Source organism: Podarcis tiliguerta, assembly GCF_965153285.1.
Source record: "Podarcis tiliguerta genome assembly, chromosome: 16".
In the NCBI taxonomy this organism is placed as follows: domain Eukaryota; kingdom Metazoa; phylum Chordata; class Lepidosauria; order Squamata; family Lacertidae; genus Podarcis; species Podarcis tiliguerta.
In genome coordinates, this window is record NC_139549.1 from 5,080,866 (window position 1) to 5,097,328 (window position 16,463).

Sequence of the window (16,463 nt, forward strand, 5' to 3'; positions counted from 1 at the left end):
ATGTGACTAATAATGCTTCTTCTTGCAATGAAGGGCTGAAGGAAGCAATGGTTCTCCCCATCCAATCATAGACCCTCTAAGTGTCCCTATTTGCCAGAGACATCCCTGATTTAGAGAAGCCGTCCCAGTTTCTGATTTGATCCCGGAATGTCCCGCTTTTCCTTAGGACGTCCCTATTTTCTTGGAAAAATGTTGGCGGGTATGCAGTTATCTGACCCCTGAGCTGTCTGAAAGCAATCCTGTATAGGGAAGTTTTTTAAAAAATGTTTAATGTTTTATTATGTTTTTATATACAGTCGTAACTTGAGTTGCGAATGTGATCCGTGCTGGTGGCACATTCACAACCCGCAGGGTTTGCAACCCACAGCTCCACATCTGCGCACGCGCATGACGCGATCCGGCGCTCCTGCACATGCGTGTGATGTCATTTTGCACTTCTGCGCAAGCACGAAACCCGAACGTAACCCGTTCCGGTACTTCTGGGTTCGGTGTGGTCCGCAATCTGAAAACGTGCAACCCGCAGGGTTTGTAACCGGAGGAAATATAGCCTTTCAGACCTTTCCTGGGAGGTTGCTCCCGGGAGGGAGGAAGGAGCCAATAGACACGGAGGGTAGGTTCAGAGAAAGAGTTTATTTCTGCTCTCTGGAATAGCAGAAAGGCACTGCGTGATCAGTCACAAGCAAGCACACCTAAAGAGCAGTTACATACAGCTTATATTCCCTGTAGGTCCCCTTTCCCCCTCCCCAGGAATCCAGCTTCATGAGTTTGTACACATAAGTTTGCATCCTTGAGCATGAGTAGAAATTGTTTCTGTACTTTTATCTGGCACTCCTGGCGCCATTCCTGGGGTCTGTGCGTCAGCATGGTCAGGATAGTTACAACTGGTAAGATAAGTTGGATGCGCCATCCCGTCTCTACTCGGAACTGACAAGGCCATCTATTACGCCTTCATGGACTGATAAAGGAGAAGGCTTTGTTTATTCAGCTACTTTGTGTTATATAGCTCAAGCTAATGGATTTTAGCTAATGGATCCTCAAAGAAAGAATTTGGGAAGTTTGGGGCCTAGTTGGGGTGACTACACAGTCAGGTTTGGGTAACCAGTCCCTTCAGTATGACTGTATGTAGCCCAGAATGGCCGGGGCAACCCTGTAAGACGGTATGGGGTATAAATAATAGAATTATCAATATGGAATGGGATGTCCTTGTTTTCATCGGAGAAAGGTTGGAGGGTTTGCAACCACCAGAATGAGGACCTTGTGGCTTCTCTCTCCCTCCCTCTCTCTCTTGCAGTGCAGATGTCTCTGCCCCCAAGCATGCAACTTCATGGTTTGCCCAAGATGTTTACAGCCGTTCAGCTGCACCTCCACTGGGGTAGGAAGGGGAGCCTCGAAGGCTCAGAGCACAAGGTGGACGGGAGGCCCTTCCCGGCAGAAGTAAGTAGGCCAGAGCAAAACATTCACACTCCTCCAAATTTTGTACTGTAGCCGAGTCACATGTACAAAAATGCATATACAGTGGTGCCTCGCAAGACGAAATTAATTCGTTCTGCGAGTTTTTTCGTCTTGTGAATTTTTTCGTCTTGCGAAGCACCAATGTGCATTGACGGTTTCCCATAGGAATACATTGGCGGTTTTTTTTAAAAGGCGCAAGACGTTTTTGTCTTGCGAAGCAAGCCCATAGGGAAATCCGTCTTGCGAAGCAGCTCAGAAACGAAAAACTCTTTCGTCTTGCGAGGTACCACTGTACTAAAAAAGGTACCCCTGATCATTAGGTCCAGTCATGACCGACTCTGGGGTTGCGGTGCTCATCTCGCTTTATTGGCTGAGGGACCCGGCGTACAGCTTCTGGCGAACCAGAGCAGCGCACGGAAATGCCGTTTACCTTCCCGTCAGAGCGGTACCTATTTATCTAGTTGCACTTTGACGTGCTTTTGAACTGCTAGGTTGGCAGGAGCAGGGACCGAGCAACGGGAGCTCACCCCGTCGCGGGGATTCGAACCGCTGACTTTCTGATTGGCAAGTCCTAGGCTCTGTGGTTTAACCCATAGCGCCACCCGCGTCCCTATATATACTAAAGTAAAGTATATATACTAAAGTACGTACAAAAATTGATATTAGGGGAAATGACCCGCAAAAAGGTTTAACACAACGAGGCTTTGCAGAAACAAGTGCGTTAGGCAAAATTGCATGTAGTTATTTCATTTTATCAGATATTTATTTATTCTTGTGGCCCACACTTCAAGGAGATCCAGGTGGCGTACACATGTCTCCTCCCCATTTAACCTTCTCAACAACCCTGTGAGGTAGGTCAGGCTGAGAGGAAGGAACTGCTTCCACCCCAAACCTCCTTCCAGGTCATACACTGAGTTTCCTGGATGAGCAGGGATTGGAGCTCTGGTCTCTTCGGTCCACTCTTCAGTCCACACGGACTCTCTCTAAAAATGTGATATGATAGCCATGTTCAAATATATAAAAGGATGTCACATAGAGGAGGGAGAAAGGTTGTTTTCTGCGGCTCCAGAGAAGCGGACACGGAGCAATGGATCCAAACTACAAGAAAGAAGATTCCACCTAAACATTAGGAAGAACTTCCTGACAGTAAGAGCTGTTCGACAGTGGAATTTGCTGCCAAGGAGTGTGGTGGAGTCTCCTTCTTTGGAGGTCTTTAAGCAGAGGCTTGACAACCATATGTCAGGAGTGCTCTGATGGTGTTTCCTGCTTGGCAGGGGGTTGGACTCGATGGCCCTTGTGGTCTCTTCCAACTCTATGATTCTATGATTCTATGATTCTATGTATGAATCAGGGGAAATCTGTGCTAAAAATTTGCCGGTGAATTTTCACGGGGAGTTTAAAATTAGATTCTCAAGCTAATGCAGAGTGTTGAACTTATGATTGGAAAAATGAGAAGCTGAAGGACACTGGAATTGACAAGTTCACCTCTCCCTCCCTCTCTCACACACATTTTTCAATTATTTTTATTTGTACAAAACTGCACTTTCGTAGAAAATATAACCAGGTAGCGTGCGACGAAAAAGCACGACGCAGGAGATTTAGCGTCCTTCCTCTGGGCAGCTTCAGGCCCTGAAACGGGAGGCAGAGCCACCTTGGCAAATTTGTGTAATTGCTCCAGAAAGATGGAGGACATTGGCCGGATTTAAGATCCCTCCAGTTCACGTAGGGGCAGTGGGGGATTAATGAGGGCAGCCCGGGACAGTGAGAATTAAGAGCGCGGGAAGAAAGAGGGGAGGGAAATGACTGAAGTTCTTTTGTCAGAGCAAGTGCTAAAGGAGACCTGAGCTGACCTAGCCATGGCAGCAGTAGACGGGTGACCGGCTTAAAGCTCATAGCAGACGCCACGAGGGCTGGGAGAATCAGAAACGCCTTTTCGGGGGGACAGGGCTGCTGTGGGACATTTTTGCACCCGGGGCGGGACGACGGCTCATCCTTGTAATTTTCTTCCCTGCTACGTATTCTGGAACAGTGGTTCTTGAGTCCCCAGATGTTTTTGGCCTACAACTCCCATGATCCCTAGCTCACAGGACCAGTGGCCAGGGATGATGGAAGTTGTAGTCCCAAAACATCTGGGGAGCCAAGGTTGAGAAAGGCTGTTCTGGAAGGTTGTTTGTTCGTGATGCATTTGGATGCCCCTTAAGATGTCACCGCTGAATTTCGTACAATGGTTCCTGAGACCAAGAAGCAGGTTTCCTTCTCGTGTTTTTGGACGCCATTTTGAAATCAAAGATGGCCGACTGGACCATCAAAGCGGGCACTGATTTTAAACGCCGATTTCAAAAGCACGCTGATTTTAACCCACCAGTTTAAAAACTGTGCTGGTTTTCACCGCTCATTTCAGAACCGCGCTGGTTTTCACCACAGAAAGTGCGCCGGTTTTCAAAACTGCCCTGTTTCTGAACCCAGAGTTCAAAAAAAAAATTGGACCAATTTTGTTTGTTTGTTTCTTAGAATTCCCGAGCATCATTAGGTTTGAAGCTGCTGGTTTATTACATTTATCTATTGCTTCTTACACAAAAGTGCCTGAAAGTGACTTACAGTGCAAGAATGAAAATAATAATCGCAGGTGATCTCTGCCCCTAGCTAAGCCACATGCAGTAGATCTCCTGATTCTCTTTCTCAATCTCTCTCTCTCTCTCTTTCTCTCTCAGCTTCACGTTGTCCATTACAACTCGGAAAAGTACAACAACGTGAGTGTGGCAATGCACCACCCAGATGGACTGGCGGTCTTGGGCGTTTTCCTGGAGGTAAGCGTTATACAGTGGTACCTCGCAAGATGAAAGAGTTTTTTGTTTTTTGAGTTGCTCTGCAAGACGAATTTCCCTATGGGCTTGCTTTGCAAGACGAAAACGTCTTGTGCCTTTTTCTTAAAACCGTCAATGCATTCCTATGGGAAACCGTCAATGCATTTCCTATGGGAAACCGTGCTTCGCAAGACGAAAAATTCACAAGACGAAAAAACTCGCAGAATGAATTAATTTCGTCTTGCGAGGCACCACTGTAATAGCAAAGCCACAATGCACCCGAAAAACTGCCCAAATGAAGCTTGTGTATGTTCTCTGGGGCAGGGACCTCTCAGGGCACCACAGAAATAAGGAAATAACCATAGCTCACCCGTCCGATCTCCTCTCTTCCCAATGTGTCTGGCAGGCCGGCGATGCGGAGAACCCTGCCTACGACCACATCCTGGACCCCCTGGACAAGATCCAGTACGCAGGTGAATCGTTCCTCTAGAGCAATCAGGGCAGGCAGGTTGTGTGTGTGTGAAATGGGATTTGGAATGTGAAAAGGAGCGGCGTTTGAAAAAGGAGGGCCCGTCTAGTCCAGCATCCCATTCGCCCAGTGGTCAAATACCCCTGAGCACCTAGGAATGACGATAGACTGCCTCTAGAGCTGGAGGTCTCATTAGAAAAGCCCTGCTGGATCAAGCCAATGGCACACAGTGTGCTGGGCCTGGGGGTAACCCGAGTAACGAGGTCCAGGTCTGGTCCTGAATCCAAGGGTTCTGCAAGGAGTCAGTCCGACAGGGCCAAGGCAGGAAACCAGGCAAGGTCAGGCACAGGATCATAGGCAGGTTCTGGCAAACAGCAATGTTGCTCCCACAACCTGGGTCAGGGTCCGACAGCCTTTAATCTCTGTCGGGGTAACGGCCGGTCCTGATCCCCTGGCGACTCAACTCCCTGTCTCGCCCGAAGGTGAGCACTCCTCCTGCGAGTACTCAGGTCTCTCCTTCTCTCAGACCTCAGTCTCTGCAGCTCGGGAGACGTCGGTGGGTTACTAGACCCAGGGGCCGCCTCAGCCTCCCCTGACCCAACCGGTAGTGGAGCAGCTGTGAGTGATGGCCCAGCTGGAGGCAATGAGGTAATCCCAACATCAGGAGCCAGGGCAGGATCAGGCCCCTGACTCGGCCCAGCTGGTGCCTGTTGCAGGGGAGCCTGTGCAGAATGGGGCTCTTCAGAATCAGGCCCCAGACTAGGCTCAGCTGCCGCCTGAGGCAAAGGATCCGGTGTGGACTGAGACTCCTCTGGTTCCAAGCCCGAGCCTGAGTCCGAGTCCCAGGCCATCACACATAGAATCAGAGAATTGTAGGGACGCGGGTGGCGCTGTGGGTTCTCTTTGACATCTGGTGGGAGGGCGTTCCACAGGGCAGGCACCACCACCGAGAAGGCCCTCAGCCTGGTTCCCTGTAACTTCGCTTCTCCCGATGAGGGAACCACCAGAAGGCCCTCGGAGCTGGACCTCAGCGTCCGGGCTGAATGATGGGGGTGGAGATGCTCCTTCAGGTATACTGGACCGAGGCCTTTTAGGGCTTTAGAGGTCAGCACCAACACTTTGAATTGTGCTCGAAAACATACTGGGAGCCAATGTAGGTCTTTCAAGACCGGCGTTATGTGGTCTTGGCAGCCGCTCCCAGTCACCAGTCTAGCTGCTGCATTCTGGATTAGTTGTAGTTTCAGAGTCACCTTCAAAGGTAGCCCCACGTAGAGCACATTGCAGTAGTCCAAGAGGGAGATAACCAGAGCATGCACCACTCTGGTGAGGCAGTCTGTGGGCAGGGAGGGTCTCATCCTGTGTACCAGATGGAGCTGGCAGACAGCCACTGAAGCTGTCCTGTTGCATTATGGGCGCTTCATTCTCCTCCTCTCTTTCCTCTTCTCACATCTCCCGGACAGAACAGAAAACCACCGTTGCCCCGTTCAACGTCCGCGACCTCCTGCCGGTACATTTGGGCCACTTTTTCCGCTACAACGGCTCTCTGACCACCCCGCCGTGCTTCCAGAGCGTGCTGTGGACTGTCTTCCACCAGCCCGTCCAGCTCTCAGCTGCCCAGGTACCTTCTCTGCCACACACAAACCCTTAGGCTCACTCCCAGTGTGGTGTAGTGGTTAAGAGTGATAGACTCGTAATCTGGGGAACCGGGTTCGATTCCCCGCTCCTCCACATGCAGGTGCTGGGTGACCTTGGGCCAGTCACACTTCTTTGAAGTCTCTCAGCCCCACTCACCTCACAGAGTGTTTGTTGTGGGGGAGGAAGGGAAAGGAGAATGTGAGCCGCTTTCAGACTCCTTAAAGAGAGTGAAAGGCGGGATATCAAATCCAAACTCTTCTTCTTCTTCTTCTTCCCGAAAACCCAGAGCGATGTTCAGTGCTAGGTGAGTGGGGAAGAGCTGCACTGGAAATTTAGAATCATGGGAAAGGGACCTGGCGGTCCTCTAGCCTGACCCCCGAAATGCGGGAATCTTACCTTAACCCTTGGTTTTGTACCCATTTCACAGCCACAGAGAATCCTGGGGGTTTTATAGCTTGTCAAAGGTGAGGCAGTGTGGCATAGTGGTTAGAGTGCCAGTCTAGGACCGTGGAGACCAGGGTTCAAATTCCGCCCCCTCAGCCATGAAGGTCGCTGGGTGTGGCTTTGAGGCCCGTCACAGCCTCCCAGCCTGGCCTGCCGCACAGGGGTTGCGGGGATTAAATGAGGAGCGGGGTGGGCATATCAGTACAAGCAATTAAAATTAAGTTAAATCAAAGGTTTAGGGACTCCTTGGTTTGGGCAGCCAACATTTATCAAACCAGGAATCATCATCATCATCATCACCATCATCACCATCATTTATACCCCTAAACAGGGCTGCCTTCAGATGTCTTCTAAAAGTGTGGTAGTTGTTGTTCTCTTTGACATCTGGTGGGAGGGTGTTCCACAGGGTGGGTGCCAGTACCGAGAAGGCCCTCTGCCTGGTTCCCTGTAACTTGGCTTCTCGCAGTGAGGGAACCGCCAGAAGGCCCTCGGCGCTGGACCTCAGTGTCTGGGCAGAACGATGGGGGTGGAGACGCTCCTTCAGAAGAACAGATAACATTTATAAAACCAGTTTCAAGCCTCCAGCCTTGACCTAAACCTCCTTCACCAAGTCAAGGTGCATCTGAGTTAAGATTAGGTAACCTCTGGGACGTGGGGGGCTTTGTGGGTTAAACCACAGAGCCTAGGGCTTGCCGATCAGAAGGTTGGCGGTTCGAATCCCCGCGACGGGGTGAGCTCCCGTTGCTCGGTCCCTGCTCCTGCCAACCTAGCAGTTTGAAAGCACGTCAAGTGCAAGTAGATAAATAGGTACCGCTCTGGCGGGAAGGTAAACGGCATTTCCATGCGCTGCTCTGGTTCACCAGAAGCAGCTTAGTCATGCTGGCCACATGTACGCCGGCTCCCTTGGCCAGTAGAGCGAGATGAGCGCTGCAACCCCAGAGTCGGCCACGACTGGACCTAATGGTCAGGGTTCCCTTTACCTTTAACCTCTGGGACAGGTGGGCCGGACATTGCTGGCCCCTGATTCTCATCCTTCCCAGCCCTCATCCATGCCTGGGCTGCTGCTGCTGCTGTTCAACAGAGCGGTCTCCTTTTTAATATTGTTTTTATTTTTTACCTACGCCATTTTAAGCTGTTATCGGTATTCATGTTGTATTTTTAGTTTTATATTTTATGATTGATGTGGAAATTGTTCTCCATTTGGTGGCGTACCTTTCGATGTTTGTTTTATTTATTCTTCATGACTTTCGTTATTTTGGTAATTACGTAAATCTCGTCCTGTTGTAAGCCGCCTTGAGCATTGTTTTAACTATGGAAAGGTCGGTTCCGTGGATCATCTCTCTGCAGTAGCTTATCTTAAAGTTTTAAGTGTCTATACGCTTATCGCATTTATAAATTTTAAATTTATTGTTGTACGTTGTTTTAAATGTTTGCTTTCCTTCTGGGATTGTACCCCCAAGTTGTGTTTTATAAGCTGGTGTCCTACCGTAATAAATTATCTGTCTATCTAACTATGGAAAGGTCGCATACAAATAAAACGATGATTATGATGATGATGATATCTGGCCTGAAGGCAACTGTGGGAGGCTGGCAGATGTTTTCTCTGCAGCTGAGCATTGCAGGAGGCAAAACAAGCAGAGATTTTTTCCCGGGGACAGGTGGAGAGTGCCTCCTCCCACAGTACAGAGAAAGGGCTGCCTCAGGTTTGCCTTTATTTACCGCTTCTCTTTCAGCTAGAAAAGCTTCAGAAGTCTGTCTATAGTACGGCGGAAGGCGAGGCCCACGCAGAGCTCCTCATGGATAATTTCCGGGCTCCGCAATCCTTGAACGGCCGAGTTGTTCTTGCCTCTTTCCCCGTGGGTGAGTGCCAACTTCATGTGCAGGAAAATTCTGCTTAAACATGCAAATCTCTCTGTCTGTCTCTGTATATCTATATATCAATACCGTCCAAGTGTCCTGATTTCCCAGGGACAGCCCCAGAATTACAGAAGCCGTCCCTTTTTCCGATTTGATCCGGGAACGTCCCGCTTTTCCTTTTCCCTATCCTTCCGCTTCTTGGAGAACAATCAAAAGCGCTGCGTGTGTGCGCATAGGTACAAAAACGGAGTCCTGTTTAGCCCTGAAAATAAAATCCCTGCACCGAATGAAGGAAATGGTGACGCTGGGATACAAAGCCCTTCCTATAATTTTGAAGGGAAATCTCACTAATCCACTTTAAATTCTTTCACTGCTATGCCTCGGAAGACAAGCATATATTTTTTTAAGGAAACACATGGAGTGTTTACTCCTTACTGTAAATGGAGTTTACTCAGAAGGAAGCCCTACTGTATACAATGGAGCTGACTCCCAGGTAACTGAGCATTTTTACTCAGAACTAAGTCCCACTGAGTTCAATAGGATTTACTCTCTGGTATGTTCCCAGTCATTCTCGCAATTATTGTGAGAATGGGCGAATGGAATTCGCTTTTTCTGGGCGAAGTTCCCAGCTAGGAATGGTGGGGAAAACAGGCAGGGAGGTGCCACCCTCTAGTGGACAAAAGTGGCCCAGCAGCCACAAAGGAAATATGAACAGCGAGGGTTGGGTACAGGTGATGGGTCCTGAATTTAAGAGCACAAGTAGGCAAACTAAGGCCCAGGGGCCGGATCCGCCCCAATCGCCTTCTAAATCCGGCCCTTGGATGGCCCGGGAATCAGCGAATAGAATGTGTCCTTTTATTTTAAATTTATCTTTGGGTTATTTGTGGGGCATAAGAATTCGTTCATTATTATTTTCCCCCAAAATATAGTCCAGCCCCCCACAAAGTCTGAGGGACAGTGGACCGGCCCCCTGCTGAAAAAGTTTGCCGACCCCTGGTTAAGAGCAATAAACTTTCCATGTTTAAGGGCCAAGGTGTGATTTGCAAAGGCAGTGGCGTAGCGTGGGTTGTCAGCACCCGGGGCAAGGCAAGTAATTTGTTCCCCCTAACCCGTGGATTTGTTCCCCCTAACCCGTGGATTTGCGCCCCCTAACCCTAACCCCCAGATGTTGCGCCCGGTGCGGCCGCCCCCCCTGCACCCCCCACGCTATGCCACTGTGCAAAGGAAATCCAGCCTTCTAAACTGCCTCATGTTGCAGAATCATAGAACTGTAGAACTGGAAAGGGATCCAGGGTCATCTAGACCAACCCCCTGCAATGTTGTGGAATATTCATGTCCTGGTCCATTTCTATTTCTGCTACCATGTTTTACTTACATATGTCCCTGGTTCCCCAAACGGATGGTATTTACCCCTAGCCGGGTGGGATTACTTAAAGGTAAAGGGACCACTGACCATTAGGTCCAGTCGTGGCCGACTCTGGGGTTGTGGTGCTCATCTCGCTTTACTGACCGAGGGAGCCGGCGTACAGCTTCCGGGTCATGTGGCCAGCATGACTAAGCCGCTTCTGGCAAACCAGAGCAGCGCACGGAAACGCCGTTTACCTCCCTGCTGGAGTGGTACCTATTTATCTACTTGCACTTTGACGTGCTTTTGAACTGCTAGGTTGGCAGGAGCAGGGACCGAGCAACGGGAGCTTACCCTGTCACGGGGATTCAAACCGCCGACCTTCTGATTGGCAAGTGGTTTAACCCACAGCGCCACCCGCATCCCGTGGGATTACTTAAGGGGGTGCTAATAGGCAAGGGGGTGGCAGGGGGCAAGGTGTCGGAGGTGCAAATGACTATCGGCTTTGAAAAGTCGGCATTGCTGAATCAAAGTCATCCTTCTTCTTTTAATTAATCAAACTAAACAGAGTTTTGACTGGATTTTCAATAAATGTGCAACTAATCGTTGCTGTTCTGAATTTTATTGTGTTGTTATCTCCCTTAGCAGGTTGTGCAAATTGCTATTCTGAATAATGCTTTTTATAGGGTAGAGCAGGGAGTACTGGGGATGAGTTTGTGGATCTAGTGTCGGGGGTGGGGGCGGAATGGTGCCCCCCCTCGAATTCCAGAAACCACTGGGTTGAACTTTTGTTTTGCAATGGTCCCTGAGGACTAGAAACAAACAAACTTAATAAAATCATAGAATCGTTAGAAGGGACTGCGAGGGTCACTTTGTCCAACCCTGGGCAATGCAGAAATCTTTTGCCTAACGTGGGGCTGGAACTCACAACCTCGAGATTAAGAGTGTCATGCTCTTACCAACTGAGCTATATATACAATACGATAAGATACAATAATCTTTATTGTCATTGTGTCATACAGAACGACGAAATTGAAAAAAATCTACCTCAGACATTCAAAAACCAACAAGCCTGCTATCCCAGCTATCCCAGCCTGGTTAACCCCCTAAAAACACCCCATAATTCAATACAATATACTCCCACAGAGACTACCTTACACTGCGTTTAAAACCAAAATCACATTTGGATAAAACCTGTTTCTCAGGCAACTAGTCCTAGTCTTCATAACCCTGTACCTTCTTCCAGAAGGCAGAAGCTGAAAGAGATCATATCGTATTTTTTGCTCTATAAGACTCACTTTTTCCCTCCTAAAAAGTAAGGGGAAATGTGTGTGCGTCTTATGGAGCGAATGCAGGCTGCGCAGCTATCCCAGAAGCCAGAACAGCAAGAGGGATTGCTGCTTTCACTGCGTAGCGATCGCTCTTGCTGTTCTGGCTTCTGAGATTCAGAATATTTTTTTCCTTGTTTTCCTCCTCTAAAAACTAGGTGCGTCTTATAGAGCGAAAAATACGGTATGTAATGCATATCTGAAAATGCATAACACTGAAAATTCCTCTCATCTTACCTTTCAGGGCCGCCAGGATATTCTGCAGGTATGTGGACCTCTTGTTTGTTCAGCGGGATGGACGGAGCTGCTCTATGGAGGGGTCACCTGGAGGTGTTACCCGCGGGATGGTGAAATTTGCAAGAATGGCATAGGGTGGTGGCTTGGCATGATGGGATGGAGGGTGGGAGCTGGGAAAGGGCTATGGAGGGAGCCAGGCAGGATCTGGGGATGGTCACAAATCCTGCAGAGCCTGGCAGGGGGCATCGAGGTGGCAGGTGGAAGAGGTGACCGCAACTGGAAATATTTATTTAAACATCCCCGAGAATGAGCCCTGGCTCAGTGGAAGAACATTTGCTGTTCATCTACAAGGTCCTGGGTTCAGTCCCCACTTCTGACATCTCCAGGCAGGGTTAGGAGAGGCCCATGTACTGGAATTGTGTTCTCAGTATCTTGAGGACTAGAATCCTGCTTAGTTTTTAAGGAAAGGGCCAAAGCTCAGGGATTTGTTGTTGTTGTTGTTGTTGTTGTTTAGTCGTTTAGTCATGTCCGACTCTTTGTGAGCCCCTAGACCAGAGCACACCAGGCACTCCTGTCTTCCACTGCCTCCCGCAGTTTGATCAAACTCATGCTGGTAGCTTCAAGAACACTGCCCAACCATTTCGTCCTCTGTCGTCCCCTTCTCCTTGGGCCCTCCATCTTTCCCAGCATCAGGGTCTTTTCCAGGGAGTCTTCTCTTCTCATGAGGTGGCCAAAGTCTTGGAGCCTCAGCTTCAGGATTTGTCCTTCCAGTGAGCACTCAGGGCTGATTTCCCTACGAATGAAGAGGTTTGATCTTCTTGCAGTCCATGGGACTCTCAAGAGTCTCCTTCAGCACCAGAATTCAAAAGCATCCATTCTTCGGCGATCAGCCTTCTTTATGGTCCAGCTCTCGCTTCCATACATCACTACTGGGAAAACCACAGCTTGAACTATACGGGCCTTTGTCGGCAAGGTGACATCTCTGCTTTTTAAGATGCTGTCCAGTTTGTCATTGCTTTTCTTCCAAGAAGCAGGCATTTTTTAATTTCGTGGCTGCTGTCACCATCTGCAGTGATCATGGAGCCCAAGAAAGTAAAATCTCTCACTGCCTCCATTTCTTCCCCTTCTATTTGCCAGGAGGTGATGGGACCAGTGGCCGTGATCTTTTTTTTTTTTATGTTGAAGCTCAGGGATAGAGCGTGCATAATGTCCCCTCAACATCTCCAGGTAGACCCCCTGCTGGTTAGTGCCAACAATAATGAGCTAGAGGGGTCTGTATAACACAGCTTCCTTTATTCCTATTTAAGCCAGCCCTTCCTGAAGAACCATGAGGACTGGAACCTTACTATTGCTTTTAAGTGAAAGTGCTAGAGTGCCTGCTACTTGGCACCCAGGAGGTCCCAGAGCCAGTCCCCGCCGGCACCTTGTCAGGACTGAGAGAGACTCCTGCCCAAAGCTGCGGAGGGTTGCTACCAATCTGTGCAGACACTATTGATCTAGGTGGCTGGGCGGCAGAAAGGACAGTTTCCTATATTCTAGGAGAGAGAGAGAGAACAGCGCTCTCCATCTTCTCCTTGAGTTTCAAGCAAGTATGTAGAGAAATAACCTCTTCAGCTGCTCCACTACACTAGTCCTCAGTGAGGAAGCTACACACATTCCACCCCAACCAACTTGGGACTCTGTATTTTATTTATTGAACAAAATTTATGCACCGCTTACGAGGACAAAAGGCCTCTAAGAGGTTTGTAGGAGACAGTCTAAAATATTCAGCCGTAAAGAAGAAACATGAATGGCGCTCTCTCTATCTCTCTCTCTCCCTTCCAGGTGAGATTGTGGCCATCATTTTCGGGGTGATTTTGGGTTGCCTGGGCATTTTCCTCGCCGGCTGGATTGTGGCGAAGAGAATACGGTGAGATGCGGACACAGACTGAGGCCAAGCTGGTTCCTTCTTCTGGCAGGAGGTATCCCCCCCTGGTTAACTTGATGCCAAAAAAACAAGTGGTACCCCAGACATGCCCCCCCCCAGGAGATGGGTGCTAATTTGGGGTGAGGGCTGTGGTGCCTCTTAAGACCCTGTCAGGACTGGGGAACTCCCATTAGGCTCAGCAAGTGGCCATGGGCATTGTAGTTCAGTCAGCGCCTTAGAGCAGACTCGCCACAGCTGCCGTAGGATCTCAAGAACTTATTTCTGCTGCCTCCCTGACTTTCGCTCTCCCTCCTTCTCAACCAGGGAGAAGAGGATGGAGGAACAAAAGGGCGTCGTCTTCACATCTTCCTCCCGGCGAGCGGTTTTGGACTGACACCTTGACTTGCAACGCAAACAGGCTCCCTCTCAACCATCTCCTCGTCCTTTGCCCTCACTCACACACAAAAACTACGCATTTTGCAGGGCCAGGAAGGGCAGCGGATGAGGCCACAGAAATTTGGCCCTCCCGATGTTGAGGAACTACAACTCCCACCCCCTTCCCTGGGCGGGAGTTATAGTTCGACAGCACCCAGATCGCCAAGCAGCTGCCCTCCAGATAATGTACTCCGACTCCCATCGGCCAGTGCAACTGATGAGTTGAGGAAGTTCACAGGGTCAACATCTGGAGATGCAAGGCTGATAAGAAGGGAGGAAAATCCAGGTTGTTTAAAAAGAAAATTTTTTGGCAGTCTGCTAGGTTTGACAAGGAACAGATGTACAAAGAGTTTTGGGTTTGTCCAGTTTGTGATTTCTTTCCACCCGGGTGTCCCCCTTAAAAACAACAACACCAGAATCAGAACATTCTTGTTATTTTCACGGATTTAAAACACCCACAGATACACACCACATTTCTTCCTGGAGCCAGTTGCAAACAGATGTAGACTGAGTCCTCTTTTGAGCAGATCGTTTCCATCTAACCACTTTATAAAAGAAATAAAAGTCCCTTCCCCACCTTTTTGCCCCAATGACTGCATACTGCTTTGGATTTGGGGTGGGGGAAAGCGAGGTGGCGAGACAAAGGGGCAGAGGCACAAATCTATTTTGGGGAGGCAGTGTGGGGTAGTGGTTAGTGTGTCGGAACCGGAAAGAGACCAGGGTTGAAATCCCTGCTCGGATGCGAAGTGGGCGAACTTAGGCCGGTAGCTGCCTGTCGGCCGACCTCGTAAGTTTGTTGTGTGGGTTAAAAGAGGAGGTGAGAGAACCAGGTTTGCCACCTCTATTGATGGAATGAATGAATGAATGAATGAATGAATATTAGGGGATATAAACGTGGATTTGAAAGGAAGCTGGTCCAAATCTTTGCTCATTTTATGCTTGCTTCGGATTAGCACTACGAGACCCTTTGGGGATAGTCTGTTAGCTTAGGTAGCGTGAGCAAAGATAATAATAATAATAATAATAATAATAATAATAATAATAATAATAATATTTATACCCCACCCACCTGGCTGGGTTTCCCCAGCCACTCTGGGCAGCTCCCAACAGAACATTAAACACGATAAAACATCAGACATTAAAAACTTCAGATGCCGTCAGATGTCTTCTAAAAGCCAGATAGTTGTTTATTTCCTTGACATCTGATGGGAGGGCGTTCCACAAGGCGGGTGCCACTACCGAGAAGGCCCTCTGCCTGGTTCATAATGATCTGTTTCACAATCTCTTTGAAATGTGGGGTGGGGGGAGGAGCCACGAAGCATAGAGGAGATGGTTTCTGTAATTCCCAAGCCAACAGACAACAGGGCACCGCCATATCCTGAATCAGGCTGTCAGGGTCCAATTTAGTACTTGCCAACACTGATTGGCAGCAGTTGGCTTTCCAGGGTTTTGGGCAAGGGGTGGCAGGGGACAGAACCCGGGGCCTTCCGCAAGCAAAGCAGATGCTGTACCACTGAGATACAGCCCTCCCATCGTAAACGATGCAAGTGTCTAGTCCTCATGGTTCTGGACTGATTCAAACAGGAAGCTGCCCTGTACCAAATCAGAGCCCTGCTCCATGAAGTAACTTACACTATAGATTCTACACACTGACTGGCAGTGGCGGGTCTCTGGTTTTCGGGCAGGGGTCTCTCTCTCCCAGCCCTGCCTGGTGACACCATTGGGGACTGAACCCGGCGCAGCTCTGCCAACTGAGTTGGGGGTTGGAATAGATGGCTCCTGGGTGTCCCTTCCAACAGTTCAGTTCTCCAGTGCTATGATGTTAGGATTCCCACCTTCAAATATAGCATGCCTGAAGAATGGATGCTTTTGAATTCTGGTGCTGGAGGAGACTCTTGAGAGTCCCACGGACTGCAAGAAGATCCAACCTCTCCATTCTGAAGGAAATCAGCCCTGAGTGCTCCCTGGAAGGACAGATCCTGAAGCTGAGGCTCCAATACTTTGGCCACCTCATGAGAAGACAAGACTCTCTGGAAAAGACCCTGATGTTGGGAAAGATGGAGGGCACAAGGAGAAGGGGACGACAGAGGACGAGATGGTGGGACAGTGTTCTCGAAGCTGCCAGCATGAGTTTGATCAAACTGCGGGAGGCAGTGGAAGACAGGAGTGCCTGGCGTGCTCTGGTCCAGGGGGTCACGAAGAGTCGGACACGACTAAACACCACAGATTGTACATGAGAATAGCCAAACACAACCCCCACCCTGCAATTCCTTATTTGCGTGTTGACATGGGAACCGCAATTAGGAATTCCGCTACATTCCACGCCAGCTGCCACTTGGGAGTGGAATGCAGTTTGTGGCGGGGGCACAGGGAGCCTTGCCAACACAGGATCAGCTGATTCCTGCATTCCTTGCCAAAAATAGCCAGAGGCCTCTGAGAGGTGGGCATTTTAAAACCACCACCTTTCCCAGCAAAGAAGACCCCTCGGTCTGCGAGGTGGGGTATCTCTGGGCTTTTGCTGTGGGTTGGGGGAGGAAAACTCCCCCTCCGA

At 49.3% G+C, this 16,463-nt stretch overlaps 2 protein-coding genes across 3 annotated transcripts in view; both read left to right on the forward strand.

The window, feature by feature from the left end:
* The window catches only part of CA14 (carbonic anhydrase 14), a 33,881-nt gene extending 19,393 nt beyond the window's left edge, over positions 1-14,488 (forward strand). Inside the window, exons 4-11 of one of the 2 annotated variants that reach the window (XM_083416757.1) lie at positions 1,292-1,434; positions 4,164-4,259; positions 4,663-4,729; positions 6,186-6,343; positions 8,538-8,664; positions 11,579-11,599; positions 13,396-13,532; positions 13,802-14,488. In XM_083416757.1, the coding sequence (XP_083272883.1) occupies positions 1,292-1,434; positions 4,164-4,259; positions 4,663-4,729; positions 6,186-6,343; positions 8,538-8,664; positions 11,579-11,599; positions 13,396-13,484 (701 nt within the window). In that variant the 3' untranslated portion in view covers positions 13,485-13,532; positions 13,802-14,488. The remainder of the gene's footprint in view (positions 1-1,291; positions 1,435-4,163; positions 4,260-4,662; positions 4,730-6,185; positions 6,344-8,537; positions 8,665-11,578; positions 11,600-13,395; positions 13,533-13,801) is intronic. The other variant, XM_083416756.1, reaches the window with a different exon arrangement.
* Positions 1-16,463, forward strand: part of LOC310666130 (intelectin-like protein) — an 814,635-nt gene that overhangs the window by 154,414 nt on the left and 643,758 nt on the right. The window lies entirely within an intron of this gene.